At 38.1% G+C, this 24152-nt stretch overlaps 1 protein-coding gene across 1 annotated transcript in view; it reads left to right on the top strand.

Annotated features, from left to right (window-relative positions):
* The window catches only part of LOC115222835 (abasic site processing protein HMCES), a 112696-nt gene that overhangs the window by 50728 nt on the left and 37816 nt on the right, over positions 1–24152 (top strand). Inside the window, exons 2-3 of the mRNA XM_029793166.2 lie at positions 14021–14158; positions 19098–19325. Coding sequence (XP_029649026.1) covers positions 14021–14158; positions 19098–19325 — 366 coding nt within the window. The remainder of the gene's footprint in view (positions 1–14020; positions 14159–19097; positions 19326–24152) is intronic.

The raw sequence follows: 24152 nt of genomic DNA, 5'->3' as shown, positions 1-24152 counted from the left end.
CCTGAGAAGAAATAGTGGAGGTACATTGACTAGTAAAAGAGTTTTGTACTTTATTTGAATGAAATATAGAGAAAGAAAAAAAATCTTGTACGGATTACACCTGTATTTTAATTAATTCAAATTAATGTACCTAATCTTCAAAAGTGGCAAAATTGTTGGCAGTTGACACGTCACCACCCTTCTATCACCTTCCAACCCTAGTTCCCTTCCACCTGCCTCTGAAGTCCTCTGTAGCTCTTCTGTTCTGCTCTGACCCTTCTCTCTCATACTCTGCCCCTTTCTATCTCTTTATTCTTTGAGGATTAAGGTACTCCTTCCCACTCAGGGTTCACAGTCTTGCAAACTGCATGGAGCCCTCAATGGTGTTGGTGGTCTGGAAAAAGCAGCACCCAGCACACACACTTAAGTGGTTGCCATTAGGAAGGGCATCCAGCCATAGCAAAACCATACCAAAGCAGACATTGGAGCACGATACCGTCCTTGGACCCATTGCATCCTGTCAAACCATCCAACCCGTGCCAGCATCGAATATAGACATTAAATGATGATATACACACACACACTACACACTGTGCATTTCTTAATAGGTTGTTTTTGTTATTGTCTTCGTCTTGTCTGGATACGTAAGAAGCTCACCAAACTAAACTTGTTGCAAAATACTCTTAAATTTCAGCAAACTACAAACACTCACTTAACAGAACTTGTTGCACAATCTATTTAAATATCCTTTTTTCTTTTTTGTCTTTAGTATGTTTTGTTTTTAATAACATTTATTTTAAATGAAACACAAGAGGCGATTATTTTTTTTATACTTTTAAAATTAATTGTTTTATCTTTACATTTTTATACAAATACTTATTTACATTTGAATAAATTTTCTATCGTGCACAAAGCTTTATAAACAACGACTGCCAGATTATATCTCTTCACTAAAAGCGCTCATGTTGTACATAACTAGTCCATTATCTCTATTTCCAAAAATACTCAAGTTTCTATTATTATTATTATCATTATCATTATTATCATTATTATTATTATCATTATTATTATTATCATTATTATTATCATTATTATTATTATCATTATTATTATTATTATTATCATTATTATTATTATCATCATTATTATTTTTATTATTATTATGGCGTTAGGAAGGGCATCCAGCTGTAGAAACACTGCCAGATCAGACTGGGCCTGGTGCAGCCTTCTGGCTTCCCAGACCCCAGTTGAACCGTCCAACCCATGCCAGCATGGAAAGCGGACGTTAAATGATGATGATGATGATGATGATTATCATTATTATTATTATTATTATTATTATCATTATCATTATTATTATCATCATCATTATTATCATCATCATTAAAGGCAGTGAGCTGGCAGAACCATTAGTACAAAATAACAGCATTTCATCTGTCTTTACATTCTGAGTTCAAATTCCGCTGGGGTTGACTTTGCCTTCCATCCTTTCAGGGTCAGTAAAATAAGTACCAGTTGCATACTGGGATCTATGTAATCAACTTACCCCCTCAACCCTGAACAGTTAGTATTTTCTTCAGATTGAGTAACCCATCCCACTCAAAAGGTCCCTGAATTAGGGTTGTTTAAGGATGTTGAGTGAAACACCCATGTTTCCAAAGGTGAATTATTCAAACCCCAAAGAATTTCTCTCAACACATGGCTATGATGCTCCTCCACTACTTCTGCTCGTGATCAGAGATGCACATATCATCTGCCACTAAGGGACATGCTCAACTGGTTATGGTCAAACAACTGACCAACAAATCTGTGGTATGGAGCAGAATATTTGCTGTAGCCCATCTTTTATACCAAAACAAAACAATGTACATGATAACACTTCCAATCAGTTAAGATCAGAAGCCATGAGAGTCACTTATTATTATTATCATTATTATTAAAGTGGCAAGCTGGCAGAATCCTTAGCACACTGGATGAAATGCTTAGTGGTATTTCGTCTGCCGCTATGTTCTGAGTTCAAATCCAGCCGAGGTCGACTTTGCCTTTCATCCTTTCGGGGTCGATTAAATAAGTATCAGTTACACACTGGGGTCGATATAATCGACTTAATCCATTTGGCTGTCCTTGTTTGTCCTCTCTGTGTTTAGCCCCTTGTGGGTAGTAAAGAAATAGGTATTTCGTCTGCTGCTACGTTCTGAGTTCAAATTCCACCAAGATCAGTTTTACCTTTCATCCTTTTGGGGTTGATAAAATAAGTACCAGTTGAGCACTGGAGTCAATGTAATCGATTCATCCCCTCCCCAAAATTGCTGCCCTTGTGGCTAAATTTTGAAGCCATTATTATTTTTAGGGTGGTGAATTGGCACAATAATTAGAGCACGATAATTAAGGCAGTGGGGTGGCAGAATCTTTAGCACGCCGGGTGAAATGCTTATTTAGCAGTATTTCGTCTGCTGCCGAGGTCGACTTTGCTTTTCATCCTTTTGGGGTCAATTAAATAAGGAGCGGTTACACACTGGGGTTAATGTAATCAATTTACTCCCTTTGTCTGTCCTTGTTTGTCCCCACTATGTTTACCGCCCTTCCCCTGTGGGCAGTAAAGAAATAAATAATTAGAGTAACAAGGAAATTTGCTTCATGTTCTGGGGTTGAAACCCTGCCTGGGGTCATACCTGCACCTCTGCAAGCTTAAACTGCAGAAGTTTATTGTAGTGAAGCCTTTAAAAAATGACTGACTAAACCCCTTAAAATTAATGATTATTTAAAAAATTTCTTGACATGCATGGACCATGTATTTCATTAGAATTGTGCTCTGAAAAGAGTTTAAAAATCGTTTCTTGCAAAACACTAAATGCACACACACACACACACGCACGCGCGCGTTCTCTCTCTCTCTCTCTTTCTTTCTCTCCCTCTCTCTCTCTTTTTTCTCTCTCTCTCTCTCCCTCTCTCTCTCCCTAATGAGTTTAACCCAATTAATTTTAGAATAATGCTAAATCTAATTTCTGCTTCTACACCCAGCTTGACAATTACAGACGTAAATATATATGTATAGTTAATAATTAACAATTTAAAAGATAATTTGGAAATTGTTATTTCAGGATAGTCTTGTTTTTTATGTATTTGTATTTTTTTGTGGGTGGGGGGGGGGCAAATATACACACTCGCTATATACTCATTCTTCATTTTAGTTTTATTATTGTTTAAAAGAAAAAAAAAAAGTGATGCATTCGCAATACATCAATATCTGTTTCAACACATGATTTCACCTCAGGATTCTTGCAAAACAAATGCATGAACATAAGAATTTGGAAACTTTTGTCACCACTTCGCCACCTCGGTTCCATAGAAACCAACGGTTACTACCATTTTTAACTCGAGGAAGACGACTCCTCCAGAGCTGGTTATTTAATGCAATCTGCACTCGAGAAATATTGAGACACACACACACATTCTTGTTGTCATAAGAATTTGTAAATATCTGAGAGTATGTGAAATGATCTTTTTTTTTTTTTTTTTTTTTTTTTTGCTGGAACAGTGGATCTCAAAGCACACAGGGCTATAAATACATTTCCTTGCTTTTTGTGTAGCTTTATGTACTTCAAGATTCACTGTTCCAAAAAACGAATTTTTATATGTATATGTGTCTGTCTGTATACACACACACACACACACACACACGCATGCACATGCATGCACGCACACACACACATGCATGCACACACATGCATGCACACACACACACATGCACACACACTTGCACACACACACACACACTTGACAGGCTTCTTTTAGTTTCCATCTACCATATTTATTCACAAGGCATTGGTCAACCCAGGACTGAAGTAGAAGATATTTCCAGTGATGTCCAATATAAAATTGCACTTCCTCGTTTCAAGAATACTTTCTGTTCAAAGACTAATTAGTATTCATAGAATGTTATGGATTTTTGTTTTGTTTTGTTTTTAGCCAATGACTCTTGTAATTAAGATTTGAAATCACAACCTCCACCCTTCGTTTTCAAAGACAAAAAAAAAACAAAAGCCACAAATGATGTTAGGTGGTGAATTGAGAGAGTAGTAAGAGCACTGAATAATAATTCCCGGTGGTATTTACACACTTTGGGTTCAAGTCCTGCCAACATGCATCTTTGCATTGTTGATTAATAATCGTTTAGCATTCAAATTGTCAAAACCTAATTCATTCTCCTTGTTTTCATTTAGTCATGAATTATCTCAGAGCTTTGAGATTTTCATGATGTGATTGTATATTTTCTTTTTTTTTTTTTTCTTTTACTTGTTTCGAGCAACTCAACCCCGGGACTTATTCTTTGTAAGCCCAGTACTTATTCTATCGGTCTCTTTTTGCCGAACCGCTAAGTGACGGGGACGTAAACACACCAGCATCGGTTGTCAAGCAATGCTAGGGGGACAAACACAGACACACAAACACACACACGCATATATATATATATATATATATATATACATATATACGACAGGCTTCTTTCAGTTTCCGTCTACCAAATCCACTCACAAGGCATTGGTCGGCCCAGGGCTATAGCAGAAGACACTTGCCCAAGATGCCACGCAGTGGGACTGAACCCGGAACCATGTGGTTGGTAAGCAAGCTACTTACCACACAGCCACTCCTGCACCTATTGTATATTTTTAGAATGGCATTGTAGGGTAGGTATGAAAGGCCAGATCTGGCCAGTTTCAACATAAAACAGGGAGACTATTTGGGCCAGATATTGCTGGATCAGATGCCAAAGGGTTTTAAATAACCAGCCAAGTACTGGATTTTATTCTTTCTTTCTGTCTTTCTTCAGTTCTTCCTCTTCTTTTCCTCTTCTTCCTTCTTTTTCTACTTCTTCCTTCTTCAATATTTCTGTTTGTATTCTTTTATTCTTACTTTCTGCTTTTTCTTCTTTTCCTTTTTTTTTTGATTTCTTCCTCTTCTTTTTCATTTTCTCTCTCTCTTTCATATTTTCAAAGCAACAACAAAAACATGATCCGTAGACCATCATCCTTCCCTTTTTATTAGTTCCAACCAACTTCATATCAAATGGATTAACCAAATGAAACTATTCAGACTGATTTTGGTTTTAGATTGCTTCTTATACGGAACTCAATAATATTTTTAACAGCCTCAACAAGATAACATCACTCAAAAGATGATTAGAGTTTTGCACATTTTTTTCTTTTTTTCCCTCCATTTTAGTTTTTTATTTATCATTGCTGTATTTGTATTTATATGCTAATTTAGTTTTTAGCAATATAAAAAAAATATAGTAAATAAGACCACACAGTCCTGTTATTCATTATAATTTGCTTAGAGTCTCTGTGTTAGATACTGGATACATATGTCATTATTTATTCAAATGGTTTGCGGAAATAACAGCCAGTCTTTACTCTGAAATATTCAAAGCCACAGTCGAACCAATTCTGCTATATGGCTCAGAAACCTGGACATTATCAAAGAAGCTTGAGAGGCGGTTGGATGGAACCTACACCAGCCTCCTTATGAGAGCTCAAAAACTCTCGTGGAAGCGCCATCCAACCAAAATGCAAATATATGGGAAACTACCACCTGTGTCATCTCTTGTGAAAGGTAGGAGAGTTCAGTTTGCTGGACATTGTTGTAGAGCTGAAAAAGAAGTAATTTCTACTCTACTCTTCTCCTCTGGAAGCCATCTACTCGCAATACCAGAGGGCGCACACTCTCCTACCCTGATGTAATCTCCAGGGATACAGGCATCCAGCAACAGGACCTCTGTAATGCCATGATGGACCGTGAAGTCTGGCGTAGCATGGTAAATTCCATTGTCTCGACCACGGTCGAACAATGATGATGATGATACTCTGAAGTGGTTGCTGATGGAAAGGGCATCCAATTATGCAAACCAGGTGGTGCACTGGCAGATGTGTTAATGCTGGGCAAAATGCCATACAGGATTTCTTTTGGCTTTTTACAGACTTTTACTCAATTCCTGTCAAGGTCAACAAGTTGTTTCAGCGAAACCAATCTTGACCCCAATAATAGTCCTGATGTGATGACCCCCACCTTGCCACCTTTGGTGCCCACAATGAGGTCATGGCACTGTAGAGCTGCCAGGTTCACCATAATCTTGTGAGTGGATTCGATAGACAGAAACTGAAAGAAGCTCACCATGTGTATACACATATACATATGTGCTGGTGGCACGTAAAAAGCACCATCCGATAATAATAATAATAATAATAATAATAATTGTGTACAGTGCTCAGGTGCACTACAACTCATCTAAAGTCTATATATAATCAGGTGTAGTTTCGGCGGATTTGTGGCCGTTTGCCAGCCTCGTCTGACACCTGTGCTGGTGGCACGTAAAAAGCACCCACTACACTCACGGAGTGGTTGGCGTTAGGAAGGACATCCAGCTGTAGAAACACTGCCAGATCAGACTGGGCCTAGCGCAGCCTTCTGGCTTCCCAGACCCCAGTTGAACCGTCCAACCCATGCTAGCATGGAAAACGGACGTTAAACGATGATGATGATGATGATGATACATAAGAGGGATCAAGTTGAGGCAATTATGCAGATAAACAAATTAGTCATTAAAATATAACAGGATATGAAATACAAAATATGTCTATATGTATGCAAGTAAAACAAAATGGGGACTTTCAGATGATGAATATCTATATATATATAAAACTGTAGTTGTGTGAGTGTCTGTCCCCTTCGATTTAGATTCCTAACTACTCCCACATTTTGCGGTGCAGTTTAACCAAATTCGGGTATCTTATAGTCGTGATTCATATCGAGCCCGTCTGAGTATTAGCGCACATCTACGATGAGTCTACGATTTAAAAAATAATTTAACATCATTTTTTATTCCATTTTAATGCATAATTTTTCGTGTGTCGATGGCAGCGGAGTTGGCGTCCATGGTCACACCTGCACCTGTGGGGAAGGGAGTGTAAGGAAATCAACGTCGTAAAGCGTTGTCAAGGAGACCAGCGTTCTTTTAGAACAACGACTTCATGGCTTGAAGACACCAAAACAGAAATGGCTAAGAAAGCCCGAATTGGCATCTATAAGGGAAGTAACTCTCTAAAAATGCTTATATAGTTATTTCCCTTACAAACCCGAGCAACGCCAGGCGATACTGCTAGTTTAAATATAAATCTTTAGAGATTTAACTTAATTGACCCAACTTACATAAAGTAAATCATCATCATCATCATTGTCGTCAATTAATGTCTGCTTTCCATGCTGGCATGGGTTGGACAGTTTGACTGAGGACTGGTGAGCCAGATGGCTGCACCAGGCTCCAATCTGATCTGGCAAAGTTTCTACAGCTGGATGCCCTTCCTAATGCCAACCACTCTGAGAGTCTAGTGGGTGCTTTAACGTGCCAAGTGCACAAGGGCCAGTCAGGCGGTACTGGCAATGAACACACTCAAAGGTGTTTTCTACATGCCACCTGCACAGGAGCCAGTCCGGCGGCACTTTGGTTGGTCCAGGGCTATAATAAGTGACACTTGCCCAGGGTGTCACACAATGGGATTGAACCCAAACCCATGTGGTTCTTACCACACAGCCATGCCTGCAGCTATATCACCTTGTATTATAGACTAGCAGTATCGCCCGGCGTTGCTCGGGTTTGTAAGGGAAATAACTATAAAGCATTTTTAGAGAGTTATAGCCAAAAAATAGCAAAAAAATGGGAAAAAAATGATGGTAAATTTTTTTGGGGAGTTAAAAAGGTCGAGTTGCGTCCCCTAGACAGTCTGTGGTTTGTGTTTCTGATTCTCGATCCCATGTCGAATTTATCGATTTTTTTCAGAACTGAGGGAACTTTTCAAAATTTTCGCTGCGTTAGTTTTGAATTATGGCATTGGGCTATGTGTGTGTCAAGTTTCATCAGAATCAGTTGAAAGCCGTGGTCAGGGTGAGGGTACAACCTAACAGACACACAGACACGCAAACAGACAAACTGCCGTTTATATAGAGATAGATGTAAATATTGAAACAATATTTCATCTTCAAAAAATGTGGTTAATAGTCTGGAAACCATTACAATTTTATAAACCAACACTAATGGCTTTTTTTCTCTAAAAAGATGACAGTGGAGTTCAACAGATCAGAATCGCATTATTATTACATTTTAGTACCCGCCCCCCCATCCTTTACATCTCCCTTTATCTAATTTCTGACCTACCTTATCTGTCCATCTAGATCTAGTCCCAAACTCTCTCTCTCTCTCAGCTATCTACTTAATTATCAACTCTGTGCTACTTTATCCACTTAAGTATTATGTAGTTCATGTGTTCAGTATTTTTTATTAACTTAGTAATTGGTGTGTGTGTGTGTGTATTATCATAATCATCATTATTTAATGTCTGCTTTCCATGCTGGCATGGGTTGGACAGTTTGGCAGAAGAAGTTGGCTTGGCAGAAGACTGCACTGTGCTTAGTTGTCTGTTTTGGCATGGTCTCTTGTGGCTGGATGCCCTTCCTCACACCGACCACTCTACAGAGTGAACTGAGTGCTTTTTCTGTGGCACCAGTGCAGGTGAGGTCAATATATATAACACAACTGGCATTCTGTTGGTTACGATGAGTGTTCTCTAGTTGATCCGATCACTGGAATAGCCAGCTTGTGAAATTAAAGTGTAAGTGGCTGAGCACTCCACAAACATCTGTATAGCTATAAAAGGCAGGATGTGTGTGTGTGTGTGTGTGAGGGAGGGAAGTTGTGTGTTGATGTGTGTGTGTGAGGAAGAGAGAGAGAGTTTGACTGCGTCTAACAAAAAAGGGTAAAGAAAAAGTGTGTGAGGGAGATAGGGTAAGTGTCAGCGTTCACCCAAAATAAAAATGTAAAATGTTACATGAGATATAGTATTCAAATTTAGGATGTTTTTGAAAGACACTATATTTTATAATCAGATTATATATACTTTCTCACACAATAATTAAAATATATTTATTTTAAATCACTTATTTATTTATTTTAAATCATTCATCTTTCTCCCCCCCCCCTCCACACACACACATTACTTTGGGCACGAAAGAGTTTTGTTTTTATTTTACACTGAAGAAAAAGTGTTTTGTTGAGAATCCATTTATTTAACCACTAAGAAACAAAGAGGTAGTGAATTACACTTTATAAATGGGTAAAATTTCCGAGGCTTCCACCACACCCCACCCCTTTTTTCGGACTACAAAAAGGGTTTTGTAGCATATTAGGAGGCCAGGGTAGTTGATACCATGCAAAAAATCCGATTTTTTTTTTTTTTTTTAGTGAAAATTGTGTGAGTGTTATCTAAAAATTTGCCTGAAGTTTTTCATGATAAATTTGAGATTAAAAAAAAAGTTTTCCATATTCTTAATCTCTATATTTTTCCACATACATTGAAAAATAGATGCTGAAAAGATCAATGGGGTGTGGGGTTGAAATTTCCGAGGCTTTCACTACACCCCACCCCATTTTTCACTAAGTTTAAATACTAAAGGGTTAATTTGAGTTTTGTGGTATGATGGCCTATACAAGTAGGGAGTTATTGTTGACTAAGATGTATGGGTAGCTTGTCTGGTAGGTATCCAGTGAAGAAATTTGTCCAGGTATTGTTTGAAGGTGAGGGAGTCTTTTTCTTCATTGATTTGTTTTGGGATAATGTTAAATAGAGCAGGGCCTGTTGTGGGAAAATTGTGTTGTAGTAATATTTTAAGTCAAAAAACAATTCAGGTTCAGTTATATAACAGCCATATATTCAAATCTCCCGACTGTACCAGTTGCTTATGTGTCTGGGCAAGGCACCTTGTTCTGCTTGCTCCAGTTTGCCTGAATGAACAAAAATACAGGCATCACTCCTTATTCTATCATTAAGCAGTGAGTTGGTGAATGTTTGGATGAGCATTCAGCTGTAAAAAAAACCTTTTGCTTTAACAAAAAACCTCTCCCCATCCCCTTGCACTCCTGCAAGCAAGCATGGGAAAATGGCTGTTTATATTATGCTGTAGTCTGTTAAACACTGTGTTTCAATAATGCTCCCTTTCATTTATTGTGTTGCATGTGGGTATAAGAAAGCAGCAAATGATGACCAAATCACTGGGGCATATCCTGTCACTGAAAACATACCGGATCCGTGAAGTCACTCGAGCATGTCCACTCAATGAAGTTATATTAAATTTGTCCTGGCAGAAAGGCGGCGAGCTGGTGGAACCGTTAGCACACCAGGCGAAATGTGTAGCCGTATTTCGTCTGCCGTTACGTTCTGAGTTCAAATTCCGCTGAGGTCGACTTTGCCTTTCATCCTTTCAGGGTCGATAAATTAAGTACCAGTTACGCACTGGGGTTGATGTAATCGACTTAATCCGTTTGTCTGTCTTTGTTTGTCCCCTCTATGTTTAGCCCCTTGTGGGTAATAAAGAAACGCATTTAATGCCCCTTTTTTCCATACGGACATGAATTACATAGTTGAACATAGACTGCTGAGTCAGAGAGCTGTACCATGCTCCAGCCTCTGCTTTGGTATGGTTTTCTACAGCTGGATGCCCTTCCCAACACCAACCACTTTACAGAATGTACTGGGTGCTTTCTATGTGGCACCAGTGCGGGTGTGGTCACAAAGCATTTACAAGACAAGATCCGTTGAGGAAGGTGACTTTGATAGGAATGGGTGGCAAGTGTTGAGCTACATGGGCAGCAAACATCAGGCTACATGGATGGTGAGCGCTGAGCTACATGCATGGAAATATCAGGCCACATGGGCAGTGTGTTACATGCATCTCAAAACATTTGATGGATGATGATGTAAGGTGTTGGTTTGTTTGCATCCCGTGACTCAGTAGTTCAGCAAAACTGACTAATAAAATAAGTATTAGGGTTGATTTGTTTGACTAGAAACTAAAACCCTTTAAAGAAGTGCTCTAACGTGGCCACAGTCCATTGACTGAAACAGGTAAATGGTGAAAGGTGATTTCAATATAGGTTAATAAGAAGAATTTATTTCACAAAACTCTTTGAAATTTACTGTGAAGGCCTGGTTCTTGTGAGGTAACAGGTTAATATCATACGAGTTCTTGCTTAGCTAAGACCAACTTAACAATCTATAAGTAACTTGTCTGACGTACAAACACACACACACACACACACAAAGATTATATCTGTCCTTTGACGTAATAGTGTGTGTATGTATGTCTAGATAACTTGTCTTATATTCACATCCACTAACAATATTCCTTAATTTATTTAATGTATGAGCATATGTGTGTGTGTATATATATGTATATACTATTTTCTTTATAAATTTCCTTTTTTAAAAAAAAAATTTTTTTTTGTTTCAGTCATTGGACTGTGGCCATACTGGGGCTCTGCTTTCAAGGGTTTTAGTCTAATAGATCAGTCCCAGTGCTTATCTTTTTTTAAAATCTGGTACTTATTCTATTGCATCCCCTCCTCTCTCTCTCTCATATATTCACTCACGCACATACACTAACAACTTCACTAGAACAGTGTGAGTGTGTGTATGTATATATATATATATATATATATATATTATATATATATATATATAGGCGCAGGATTGGCTGTGTGGTAAGTAGCTTGCTAACCAACCACATGGTTCCGGGTTCAGTCCCACTGCGTGGCATCTTGGGCAAGTGTCTTCTGCTATAGCCCCGGGCCGACCAATGCCTTGTGAGTGGATTTGGTAGACGGAAACTGAAAGAAGCCTGTCGTATATATGTGTGTGTGTGTGTGTGTGTGTATGTGTGTGTGTCTGTGTTTGTCCCCCTAGCATTGCTTGACAACCAATGCTGGTGTGTTTACGTCCCCGTCACTTAGCGGTTTGGCAAAAGAGACCGATAGAATAAGTACTGGGCTTACAAAGAATAAGTCCCAGGGTCGATTTGCTCGACTAAAGGCGGTGCTCCAGCATGGCCGCAGTCAAATGACTGAAACAAGTAAAAGAAAAAAAGAAAAATATATACACACACACACACACACACACACACACGTAAACAAGCATGGTGTGTGGTAAGAAATTTACTTCTCAGCCACATGGTTCCAGGTTCAGTCCCACTGCATGGCACCTTAGGCAAGTGTCTTAGGCTTGAGGCCTCAGGTGAATTTGGTAAAAGGAAACCAAAGGGATCCTGTTGTGTATGTGTATATATGGGTTGGTAGGGGTGTATGGGTGGGTAGGGGTGTATGGGTGTGTCTGTGTTTGTCCCCACCACCACCACCACCACCACTTGACAACCGGTGTTAGTGTGTTTATGTCCCCATAACTTAGCATTTCTTCAAAAGAGATTGATAAAATAAGTACCAGGCCTAAACAAAATTAAGTCCTGATAAAATTTAAAAAAAAAGTTTTATCCTCTATTATTTCTATTATTATTATTATCATTATTATTATATATAATGTGTGTGTGTGTGCTCCAGCATGACCACACCTACATAGCTGAAATGAGTAAAAAAAGAGTAAATATACACACATACACACTCACTTTTCTTTTTTCCTGTTTTGAAACCATGTGGTTATCACCATGTCAAGTTGTGAATAATTTCATTTTATGACCAATTGCAAAAATAATTTCAAAAATTTGTTATATTTTTGAGGAAGGCAAAGTATTTTTTTTAATAACAATTTTCTCCAACAACATTTTCCCATGGAATACACAGTTCAGAAGAGGAAAAAAAAAAAAAATAAAATAAAATGTTTTTTTTTTAAATTTTAAAATGGAACATATGTTATTTTAATATGATTAAGAAAACAAGGCCGTTGGAAAACATAATTGGTAGAATGGTGGACGAGTGACAAGTGGTTTACAGCTAGATGTCTTTAAGTCTTATGTTCAAATTCCACTGGGTAGGTCAGGGATGTGATGGGTGTCAACTTTGCCTTTTATTTCTTATTTATTGATACCAACAACATGGTTCTGGGTTCAGTCCCACTGCGTGGCACCTTGGGCAAGTGTCTTCTACTATAGCCTCGGGCCGACCAATGCCTTGTGAGTGGATTAGGTAGACGGAAACTGAAAGAAGCCCGTCGTATATATATATATATATATATATGCGTGTGTGTGTGTTTGTGTGTCTGTGTTTGTCCCCCTAGCATTGCTTGACAACCGATGCTGGTGTGTTTATGTCCCCGTTACTTAGTGGTTCGGCAAAAGAGACCGATAGAATAAGTACTGGGCTTAGAAAAGAATAAGTGCCAGGGTCGAGTTGCTCGATTAAAGGCGGTGCTCCAGCATGGCTGCAGTCAAATGACCGAATCAAGTAAAAAGAGAGTAATGTGGTCTTGTGGATAGGATTCCTGGCTTTCACACAGGTAGGCCAGGTTCAATTCCTGGCGTTGGGGGTGCACATTTATTTAGGTGCAAGCATGGCTGTGTGGTTAAGAAGCTCACTTTGCAACCCCCGTGGTTTCAGGTTCAATCATGCTGCATTGTACGTTGGCAAGTGTCTTCAGCTTTATAACCCCAGGTTGACTAATGCCATTATGAATGGATTTCATAGATGGAAACTGTGTGGAAACTTATTGCGTGTGTGTGTGTGTGCGTGTGAGTGTGCATATATATACATGTGTAAATATATGCTGTGTGTTTGTCCCCTTTGACCCTGCCTTAAAAATTGGAGTTGGTTTGTTTATGTCCCTGTAACTTAATGGTTTTGCAAAACAGACTGATAGAATAAGTACCAGACTACAATCCATATATTGATTTTATTCAACAGAAGAGCAGTGAGCTGGCAGAATCGTTAGCACACCTGGCAAAATGCTTAGCGGTGTTTCACCCATTGCTACGTTCTGAGTTCAAATTCTGCCAAGGTTGACTTTGCCTTTTATCCTTTCAGGGTCAATAAAATTAGTACCAGTTATGCACTGGGGTCAATCTAATCGACTTAATCTCTTTCCTCAAAATTTGAGGCGTTGTGCTTCCAGTAGAAAGGGAAACAGAAACACTTGATTCTGAAAGTTTCGTTTTATTTTCATCTGCTCTTGAAATTATTGTTTTTTATTTGTTGTTTTTTTTATCTTTCTAGTGCTCTGGATCCCGATGCTATCTGCAAAGGATGTGCATTTAAAGACAGCAATGGAACCTTCCAAAAACCGGTTTGGAAAAATGCTCAGAATGGAAAAACCTTCTTCCCCTCATATAATATTTCCCCTGGACATTACACGTGAGTTGGAACTTATCCACAAACTTTGGATTTGTTTTTTTATTTATGATGTCCGATAAAAAAAAATATCAGGGGACTGATGTTATATAAAGAAAACTATACGACATGTATCAATTCGGCATTCAATCTCCTTTGAACGAATCCCCTTCTGAAACCACAGATACCCTGTCCAGCATCGTTTCCATTGATGGAAGCATCCCTGGAGCCCCTTTTTTTTTTCTGGAATAGCAAGCAGCTGCCTTGTTGCATTCTCTTGGGTTTCTTTGAAATCTTGAAATCTTGTTGGGGTCTTCCACTGAGAAGACTGAGTCTTGATTTTGGGATCATAGCCATAGACCTCTGATTCATTACCTGCTATGGCTATGTTTCAAAAAGGTTAACATCTTCTCAACACAAGGAGATCCTGTGCAGCTGAAACCTGATCTTCTTTTTTAAGGCAACCACGCTCTTCTTGCTTTACTTCGAAGCACTGTGATGTAAACTACACAAGCGAGAATGTTACAGCATAGTGTCCGTGCTTGACAAAGTTCAAGGTCAATCTGTGCCATCTGACTTCACTCTGTGTACTTTAGATCTGTTACCATGGCAACCATCCTGATACATTTTGATCAGACCTTGAAATATTATATATTTTACATGTTTCATGATGTTTGTAGTATTCTTTCTTTTACTTTTACAGGTGTGTGTGTGTTTGTGTGTAGGGGTAGAGGTTTCCAAGAAACAGCTTGACCCTCTGCCATCCATGGTCCCAGAGAAACTGATAACATAGCAAGAATTTCAAAAAAGGGTCAGCAATTTCAAAAAAGCCAATCACAAAAGAAGGGCCAGTGAAAAGATGCTAACACTGGTGGTATCACAGCATGGCCACAGATGTTGCGCTGAAACACATAAAAGAATGTCTATGTGTGTGATTTTGTATTGGACCTCTACCATCACCTGACAACCGTTGTTGGTTTGTTTATGTCCCTGTAATTTGGCAGTTCAGCAAAAAGAGATGGATAGAATAAATATCAAGCTTATATGAAACAAATGTACGGATGAAGGGTTGTTCAATGAAAATCCTTTCAAGGAGGTGCCCCAGCATGGCCACAGTCCAGTGACTGGAACAAGTAAAAAGAAAATATGTAGTTCAAATTTCCAGGTATACATACACCTGACTTAGAGTACCAATCACCTTATTTAGCTACAGGATAATAGATTCACCTGATAATGAACACACACACACACACACACACACACACACACACTTCAAACATTAAATAAAACTGTCCATTAAACATAGTTTTTGTTATTGATTAACTTCAGTCTATTGAGCTGGAAAACCTTATCCAACATCACTGCTAAATTGAATTGGAAGTTGTTATTGGTTTGGTTGATTTCATGGGAGTGGCTGTGTGGTTAAGAGGTTGGTTTCTCGAACCTGTGGTTTTGGGTTCAGTTCTACTGTTAGGCACATTGGGCAAATGTCTTCTATTATACACCCCAGGCTAAAGAGTTGCTTGGCTTCACGGGTTCAGTTTGGTCCTCTAAGTTTAGATCCATCATAATTTTTTTAACCTCTGAGTAAAAATTCCAAGTCAAAAGTTTGGGAATAAAGATTTATAAGTAAAAATCAAGGCAGTTTGTTCTCATATTCTGTGTGTAGTTAGGTGTAAATTCAACTGACAAAAAGGGTTTCTTTGCAATGATGTAATGTTCTCATTAATCAATTAAAGGAGTCATTAGAAATGGCTGTCATGACTTGACACCTGTCTCTCTTTGTTACTCATAAATATATATATATATATATATGTATATACTAGCAGTATAGCCCAGCGTTGCTCAGGCTTGTTTTCTTTTCTTTAGAATTGGAATTTTTGAAAAGTAAAAATTTTGTATTATGTAGCTTGTTATTCTCTTTAAGTGAACATTTTTCTGGTTGAAATACACCGAAAAATTGGCAACACAACAGTAAAAAAATCGTAAAAAGTAGGAATTTTCAGAGAAAAAAGCACCTTTTTGATGTAGATAATTTTTGGTGTTAACATGGTCCGATTTGAATTTTTTCTTCTACGGAAGGAAGAGCAAGCCTTCTTCTATCATACTCTCAATTTTGGTCAACTTGCGCCGCAGGGTCTTGGAGGAGAAGGCTACCAAACCTGCCACACACAGACAACTTCAGCTTTCAAAATGTGACCGCATGTGTACTGTTGGCGATTTTTTTTTCCTCTGTCTTCCCTTCTCTGGATCTTTCCTTCTCCTATGTTTCCGACGAAGAGCTCCGCTCGAAACGTTAAACCCTCCTTCTTTCCTGAGCATCCAATAATACTATATTTGTTCCACGTCCTCGTGTTGTTGTGTTTTTTTGTGCTTTCTTGTTTGGATTAACTATATATATATATATATATATGGGCTTGTGTGCAGAAACAGGTTCTTAAATATGAATGAATAAGAATCCACCATTTGTAGTCTAAATTGCATTTATATGCAATGTGTATATGTATGTTACAGACACATAGTAGACAGGCATTACCTAGGAGTGGAGAGATCATTTTTCTGCATCTGTTGATCACCTTTGACTCTGTGTAGTGTGTGTACACTAGCATGCATAAATGCATAGATATACATACATGCACTTGTACACATATAAATGTGTGTGTGCGCGCATGCTTATATGCATATATATATATATTTATATATAGAGATATATATACACACACACACTCACATATATGTTAATATATGTCAGTGTATGTATTTGTGTATGTGGATATATATATGAGAGTAAGAGCGCATATGTCACGAGAATGTCCCACTTTATTATCTATATTGTGTGTGTATGTGTGTATAAAATGTGTGTGTGTGTATATATATATATATATATATCTTGACACACACACATTCCAATAGACAGATATTTAGAACCTGTTGAAAGCCTCTGCTTTATACCAGCCACAAAATCCTGACAAAAAGCAGTTTGTTTTTTGGTGGATATTTCAAATTGCTTCGGCCAGCACCTAGTGTGGAGAACAAGAGCATATTTATTACCCATGCATCGTATAGATAGTGGGTTTACTTTTGATAAATTTAGTGTCTATAATAATACCAACCTTTAAAACAAGTAACTAGTTTCTTGTATAAATTTCCTCTCCCTCTCTCTCTCTCTCTCCCAAATTCTCGGTAAACTCCTCAGTAAGCAACAACTAATAATAATTGAATGGGCTGTTTGTTGCTACTCAGAGAATAAGCTATTTATTAATCTTGCTTTATATATATATATATATATATACACACACACACGCACCATTTTTGCGGCTATAAATGGCACACTGGCATATTAGATACAACCCAATGTTTTTAATGCTTAAAACATGTAATATAGGATCCAGCTTTGCATATAGAACCTAGGATGATCTTTTTGTAACACTTCTAATGAGAAAAAGTATGTCTTATATATCACTAAATGTGTCGAAACCATAATGATATCCATGTGGCAGCTGATGATGGGGGTATGTTGGATTGTTGGTATGGATGTTTTTGTATTTGTGAAATAGTATTATAACACATCCTTTTGATATACATAATGATAAAGTGGCCAGCAAACATAACCAAACAGGCAAAATCTCTATATATATAAACGGCAAAATGTCTGTCTGTGTGTGTCCTTTATACAAATCCACAATTTTTCAGTTAGAGAGCTCGCACTTTCTATGGTCATTCAAAACTATCCAAGAGTGGCCGTGCACATCTTTACATTTCCCCAGTCACCCCGCAAAGCCATTATAAAATCAATAGAAGTGACTCTTTTGTGAATTTTCTATCCAAAACCCAATCAAAATGCCCGAAACTTGATACGCCAATTGAATGCCAGCTAGCTGTATGTGATTGGTCAGAGATTTGGACAGTACTCGCATGTATGTGTGCATGCATTTGCACTATGACCTGGCGTTGTCGGGTCATAGTGCTAGTATATATTAAAAGTCAGGGTACAAAGTGTACCTGTTTGCTAGAAAGAAGAGTTAAGACTCCAAAGCCACGTGTCTCTCACTATATGTAAACGCACACAGAGAATGTAGAAATACATTTAGATAAATGGTCATCCCTATTTGTAAAACTACAAAGAGAAGAGTAAATATCCCAGTATCAATGGATTTTGCTTTCTGTGCCGAATTGACACTGAAAGCTCATCAGCTAAGCTTACTGCTTAAATTATTTTCAAAAATATAGTTACCATTCTATATGTGTCTAGCTATGAGGGAAATATTACCTTGCTTGGAAACAGGTGGGGGTTGGTGACAGGAAGGCCGTCCAGACATAGAAAATCTGCCTCATTAAATTCCCGTTTAACCCATTCATAAACACTGAGGAAGTGGACCTTAAATTATTGTGATGACAATATCCCTCCTTTTTTCTAAAGCCTAGCCAGGCTCATGGGCCCAGTTTCCCAGTTTCAATGGCATACGTGTTCCCCAGCTGGACGGGACGCCAGTCCATCGCAGCGTTACTCATTTTAGCCAGCTGAGTGGACTGGAGCAACGTGAAATGAAGTGTTTTGCTCAAGAACACAATGCATCGCCGGTCCAGGAATCGAAACCACAACCTTACGGTCATGATGCTGACACCCCAACCACTAAGCCATGTGCCTCCACTATGACAATATCCCTCCACCCTACACATTAATGTTCCAATGTAAGAACTTTATTATTTAAGCACCATCCGTCCGTGGCCGTTTGCCAGCTCTGTCTGGCACTTGTGTGGGTGGCGCGTAAAAAGCACCCACTACACTCAAGGAGTGGTTGGCATTAGGAAGGGCATCCAGCCGTAGAAACACTGCCAGATCTGACTGGGCCTGATGAAGCCTTCCAGCTTCACAGACCCCAGTTGAACCATCCAACCCATGCTAGCATGGAGAACGGACGCTAAATGATGATGATGATGATGATTTTGTGTTTACTTACAGACCAGTCATGATTTCCAGTCAACATTTCCAAGACACGGCTGAAGCAGAAATTAAATCCAAGCGTGTAATCCAGCCGATGAGGTGGGGTCTTGTGCCATCTTGGCACAAAGGCAACCCTAACAGCATTCCTTACCAAACCAATAACTGTAAGTCTGAAACCATGTTGGAAAAGAAGATGTTTAAAGTTCCTTTGGAAAAGGGCAGACGATGTGTTGTTCTTGCTGAAGGGTATGTACTCTCATGTTGTTTTTCTTTTTTCATTCTGCCTTTTTTTGTCTTTCTTTCATTTTCTTCCTTTTTTTCTGTTTATTTTCTTTTTCTTTCTTCCTTTTCCTTTTTTCTTCCTGTCTTTCTTTCACCTCTTTTTCTCTGTCTTTCTCTCTTCCTTTTTTTTACCTCCCCTCTCTTTCTTTCTTCCTCTCTACCTTTCTTTTCCCTTCTACCTTAACAACTAAATTTCCCTCAAATCACATCCTACCCCCTTAAAAGACATATTAAATAATGTTGCCTTAGACAGACTTTCGATAAAGGACAACAAAAGACAGGTGGATCATGGTTGGAACACAGTATATCAGCTCAATCAGGACTGGCCTGGGGTTGTATAACAACAACAACAATCAATCAATCACTAAAATAGATTATTGTAATCCAGCTTATGAGTAATTTTACTTTTATACTTATCTCTTGCCGGTGTTCTTTGACCCAAGGTCAACCATGACTGACCAGAGGCTGTGATCCAAAACGTTCCAGGTAGATTTTTTTTCATATTTCATCATTATGTATTTGGGATTTTTTTTTTTATTTTAGGTGTGGGCATGGTTGTGTGGTTAAGAAGCTCACTTTGTAACCACATGGTTTTGGGTTCAATCCCATTGCATGGCACCTTGGGAAAGTGTCTTCTACTACAACCTCAGACTGACCAATGCCTTGTGAATGGATTTGAAGACTTGCTCAAAATGCTTACAATGTAATGGACATATTCCACACAAAAAGCATTCAGTCCACACTGTAAAGTGCTTGGCGTTTGGAAGGGCATCCAGCTGTAAAAATCATGCCAAAACTGACCTCACCTGGGCCATATCAAAATCACTCTGTCCACTCTACAGGGTGGTTGGTGTTAGGAAGGGCACCTGGCTGTAAAAACTATGCCAAAACAGGTGCAGAAGTCCAGTGCAGGCTCCTGCCTGGCCAGCTCCTGTCAAACCATCCAACCCATGCCAGCATGGAAGGTGGACATTAAACAATGATGATGTGTGTGTGTAATTATTTTTAGGAATGGTGAATCTCAGAGTAGATGAGGCTATAAATAATAGTATATAAATACTGGGTTAAGAACCATTTAGACACCAGAGCCAAAGGTTGTTCCTGGGACTTGAACCCACATCTTCTATAAACATGACAGGTGTCCTACCATTGGACTAAAGCAATCCTTCAAATTTTTCTCCCCATTTTAGAATCTTTATTTTCTATTAACAAGAATTGTATGTTGTTTATGTCCTAAGAATTAAGAAACGGTGTGTGTGTGTGTGTGTGGATGGTGCCCTTGTCCCCACATCACGTAATGGTTGTGACTAACCATCACCATCATACAAGCAATATTGTGTTTTCTTCTAGCCTTCCCTTGAAAAATCATGTCTGTTCGTGGGGGAAATATTACCTTAATTGGGAGCAGTTAAGGATTGGTGACAGGAAGGGCATCCGCTTGTAAAAAATCTGCCTCAACAAACTGTGTCCAATCTATGCAATCTTGGAACAAAAAAATGGATGTCACAATGATGATGACAATGACTATAGGGTTTTCTTCACATTTTTGTCTCTACCCTTTCCCCACCCTGGCCAGACAAGTAATAAACAACCACACAGAAAGAAGAAAAGAAAATGGAAAACTATTTAGGAAAAAAACAATAACATAGATTTGTGAGAAAAAGTTTATTTTTATGGTTCAGAATAATAAAGGGATTTGCTGTATTTATATATGTTTATTTATATATATATATATGTGTTTGTGTGTGTGTGTGTGTATGTATGTGTGTGTGTGTGTGTATGTATGTGTGTGTGTGTGTATGTATATGTGTGTGTGTGTGTGTGTATGTATGTGTGTGTATGTATGTGTGTGTATGTGTATGTGTGTGTGTGTATGTGTGTGTGTATGTATATGTGTGTGTGTATGTGTGTATGTGTATGTGTGTATGTATATATGTGTGTGTATGTATGTGTGTATGTATTTTTGTGTATGTATATATGTATGTATATGTATGTATGTATGTATATATGTATGTATATGTATGTATGTATGTATATATGTATGTGTATATATATATATATATATATAAACATATATATATATATATTCATACATACTTTTAGAGATACGTGTGTGTGTGTGTGTGTGAGCAATCTTTCATACATATGTGCATGCATCCACACCTTGTACATAAATACATGCATATAGATGTCCATATGTGCATACACACACACACACACACACAACACACACACACACACACACACCACACACACAGAGCTTCCTGGGCTACATCTAGGTCAGACAAACAGATTTATGTTTATTCTTCCTTTGAATAAAATTCCTTCAAGTCATTAAATTGTAACCTTCACCACCGTTGTTACTACTACTACTACTACTACTGCTGCTACTACTAATACTACTACTACTACTTTATGACACCAGTGGTATCTCCCTCCACACTTTAATACATGTTTGATGTTTATTTTGTAACAATCATTTGTCTTAGTTTTTTTGCTGTTTAACACTTTGATTGTGAAGCTCCAATGTTTTATCTGGACAGGAAAAGGCTTCACACATCTTAAGATAATGTTGAGGAGGATCACAGTGGTGGTGGTGGTGGTGGTGATGGTGCTGGTGGTGGCAGTTGTTGTTGTTTTTATTATAAGGGGCAGTGGGCCTGAAATTTGGTGGTGGTGAGGGGCTAGTCATCAATGCTGAAAGGATGAAAGGCTAAGTCAACCTTGACAGAATTTGAACTCAGAAAATCAAGATAGATACACGAAATGCTATGTGACGTTTTGTCCCACCATGTTCACAATCTTGTTAGGAAACTAACGACAGAATATGAAGTCACTACCCCCAGAACAACACAGATAAATATATCTACCCCCACTTTGAAGGAGGTCGCAACCTAACACAGATAAAGAACTACTATAAAATAACAACAGTTAGAAAAATACTAAGAAACGAAAAGTAGAACACTTTATTGTCTATAATAACAGGTACTAAAGTAACAGGAAAAAAAGCAAACGTGGTGGGGGGGTCTCTATACACGAAAAAACAACAAAATAGAAAACAGAAGCAAAATACGCTGATATACTGATCTCAGATGATACCATAGCTGTTGTATATATATATATATATATATATATTATATATATATACAGATATGACCGAGTAAGTAGTTATGTCCACTGGATAATATGTCAACACTACAACCGAAAAACCAACGAGAAATGGTATAAACATGTGTCCAAACAAGGTACATGACAACAGCCTGGCCACTATCAAATAATAATAATCCTTTCTATTATAGGTACAAGGCCCGAAATTTTTGAGGAGGGGACTAATTGATTATATATATATATATATATTATATTATATCTGCCATGATGAATTCCATGTGACCCATGCAAGCATTGAAAAGTGGACGTCAAATCAAAGATCATGACGATGACAACAATCTTTGTATTTTGTGAATTTGTTCCTCCGCTTTTGATACCAAACTGTCTGAGACCACCTCTGGTTTTAGGATATAAATTCACTGTTTCCAAGAGATCTAAATCAAAAGCGTTCATCAAAATTTCATGTTAAATTTATGTTCCAAACACCAGATTAATAACAAAGGTGTTTCACTTTATTACTTTAGAATGAATTAAGAGTAGTTTATGTGTGTTTCAAAAGAAATAGGTATTACTAACAATGTAAAAAGGCAGCGAGCTGGCAGAAACGTTGGCACACCGGGCGAAATGGTTAGCGGTATTTCGTCTGTCATTACGTTCTGAGTTCAAATTCCGCCGAGGTCGACTTTACCTTTTCATCCTTTCGGGGTCGATTAAATAAAGTACCAGTTTCGCACTGGGGTCGATGTAATCGACTTAATCCGTTTGTCTGTCCTTGTTTGTCCCCTCTATCTTTAGCCTCTTGTGGGCAGTAAAGAAATATATGTGTGTTTCAAAAGACATACAGTAAGGTAAAAGGTTAAATCACTTTGTGAAAAATGTAGAAATAAAATGCCATATGAATGCCACACATTGGTTTAGGACCAGGTGGACTTAACACTTTTGTTTCTGTTGAAATATATTGCCTGTGTTTCAGTTAACTTTCAAAATGATAAAGAATTCATTAACCCTTTAGTATTTAAAGCGGCCATATCCGGCCAAAATAGTTAATCTGTTTTATGTTCAAACTGACCAGATCCAGGCTCTCTCACCTACCCTACAATGTTATTCTACATTAAGTAATTACACCATCAAGATCTTGAAGATATGAGATAATGCATGATTAATTCAAATCAATGGGAATCAAGAGGCATTATGTTTGATAGAATAATCTGGACACTAAAGGGTTAAAGTAACTTGGTTGTTAAGAAGCTGGTATTTGGAACTTAACACAAACGTTTACTCAAAGGTTTTAATTTAGATTACCTTAAAACAGGAAGTTTGTATCATAGAAACTAGGGGTAGTCTTGGGCAGGTTGGCATTAAGAATTAAGGGTTCCTTCAGTTAATTCCTGCTCTGTTGCAAACATTTAAATTAGGTCCCTTGATTTGTAGATAACTTGATTGGCTATTTTACCTATTTCTTTACTACCTACAAGGGGCTAGACACAGAGAGGACAAACAAGGACAGGCAAACGGATTAAGTTGATTATATCGACCCCGGGTGTGAACTGGTACGTAATGTATCGACCCAGAAAGGATGAAAGGCAAAGTCGACCTTTCATCAAAAGTGGCTATTATACCACTTCCAACAGTACTAACCCTCAAGACGTCATCCTCATTTAATGTCCATTGTCCAGACTAGAA

Source organism: Octopus sinensis, linkage group LG21, assembly GCF_006345805.1.
Source record: "Octopus sinensis linkage group LG21, ASM634580v1, whole genome shotgun sequence".
NCBI lineage: Eukaryota > Metazoa > Mollusca > Cephalopoda > Octopoda > Octopodidae > Octopus > Octopus sinensis.
Note: the sequence above shows the minus strand (reverse complement) of the source record. Positions and strands in the feature narration are given on the sequence as shown.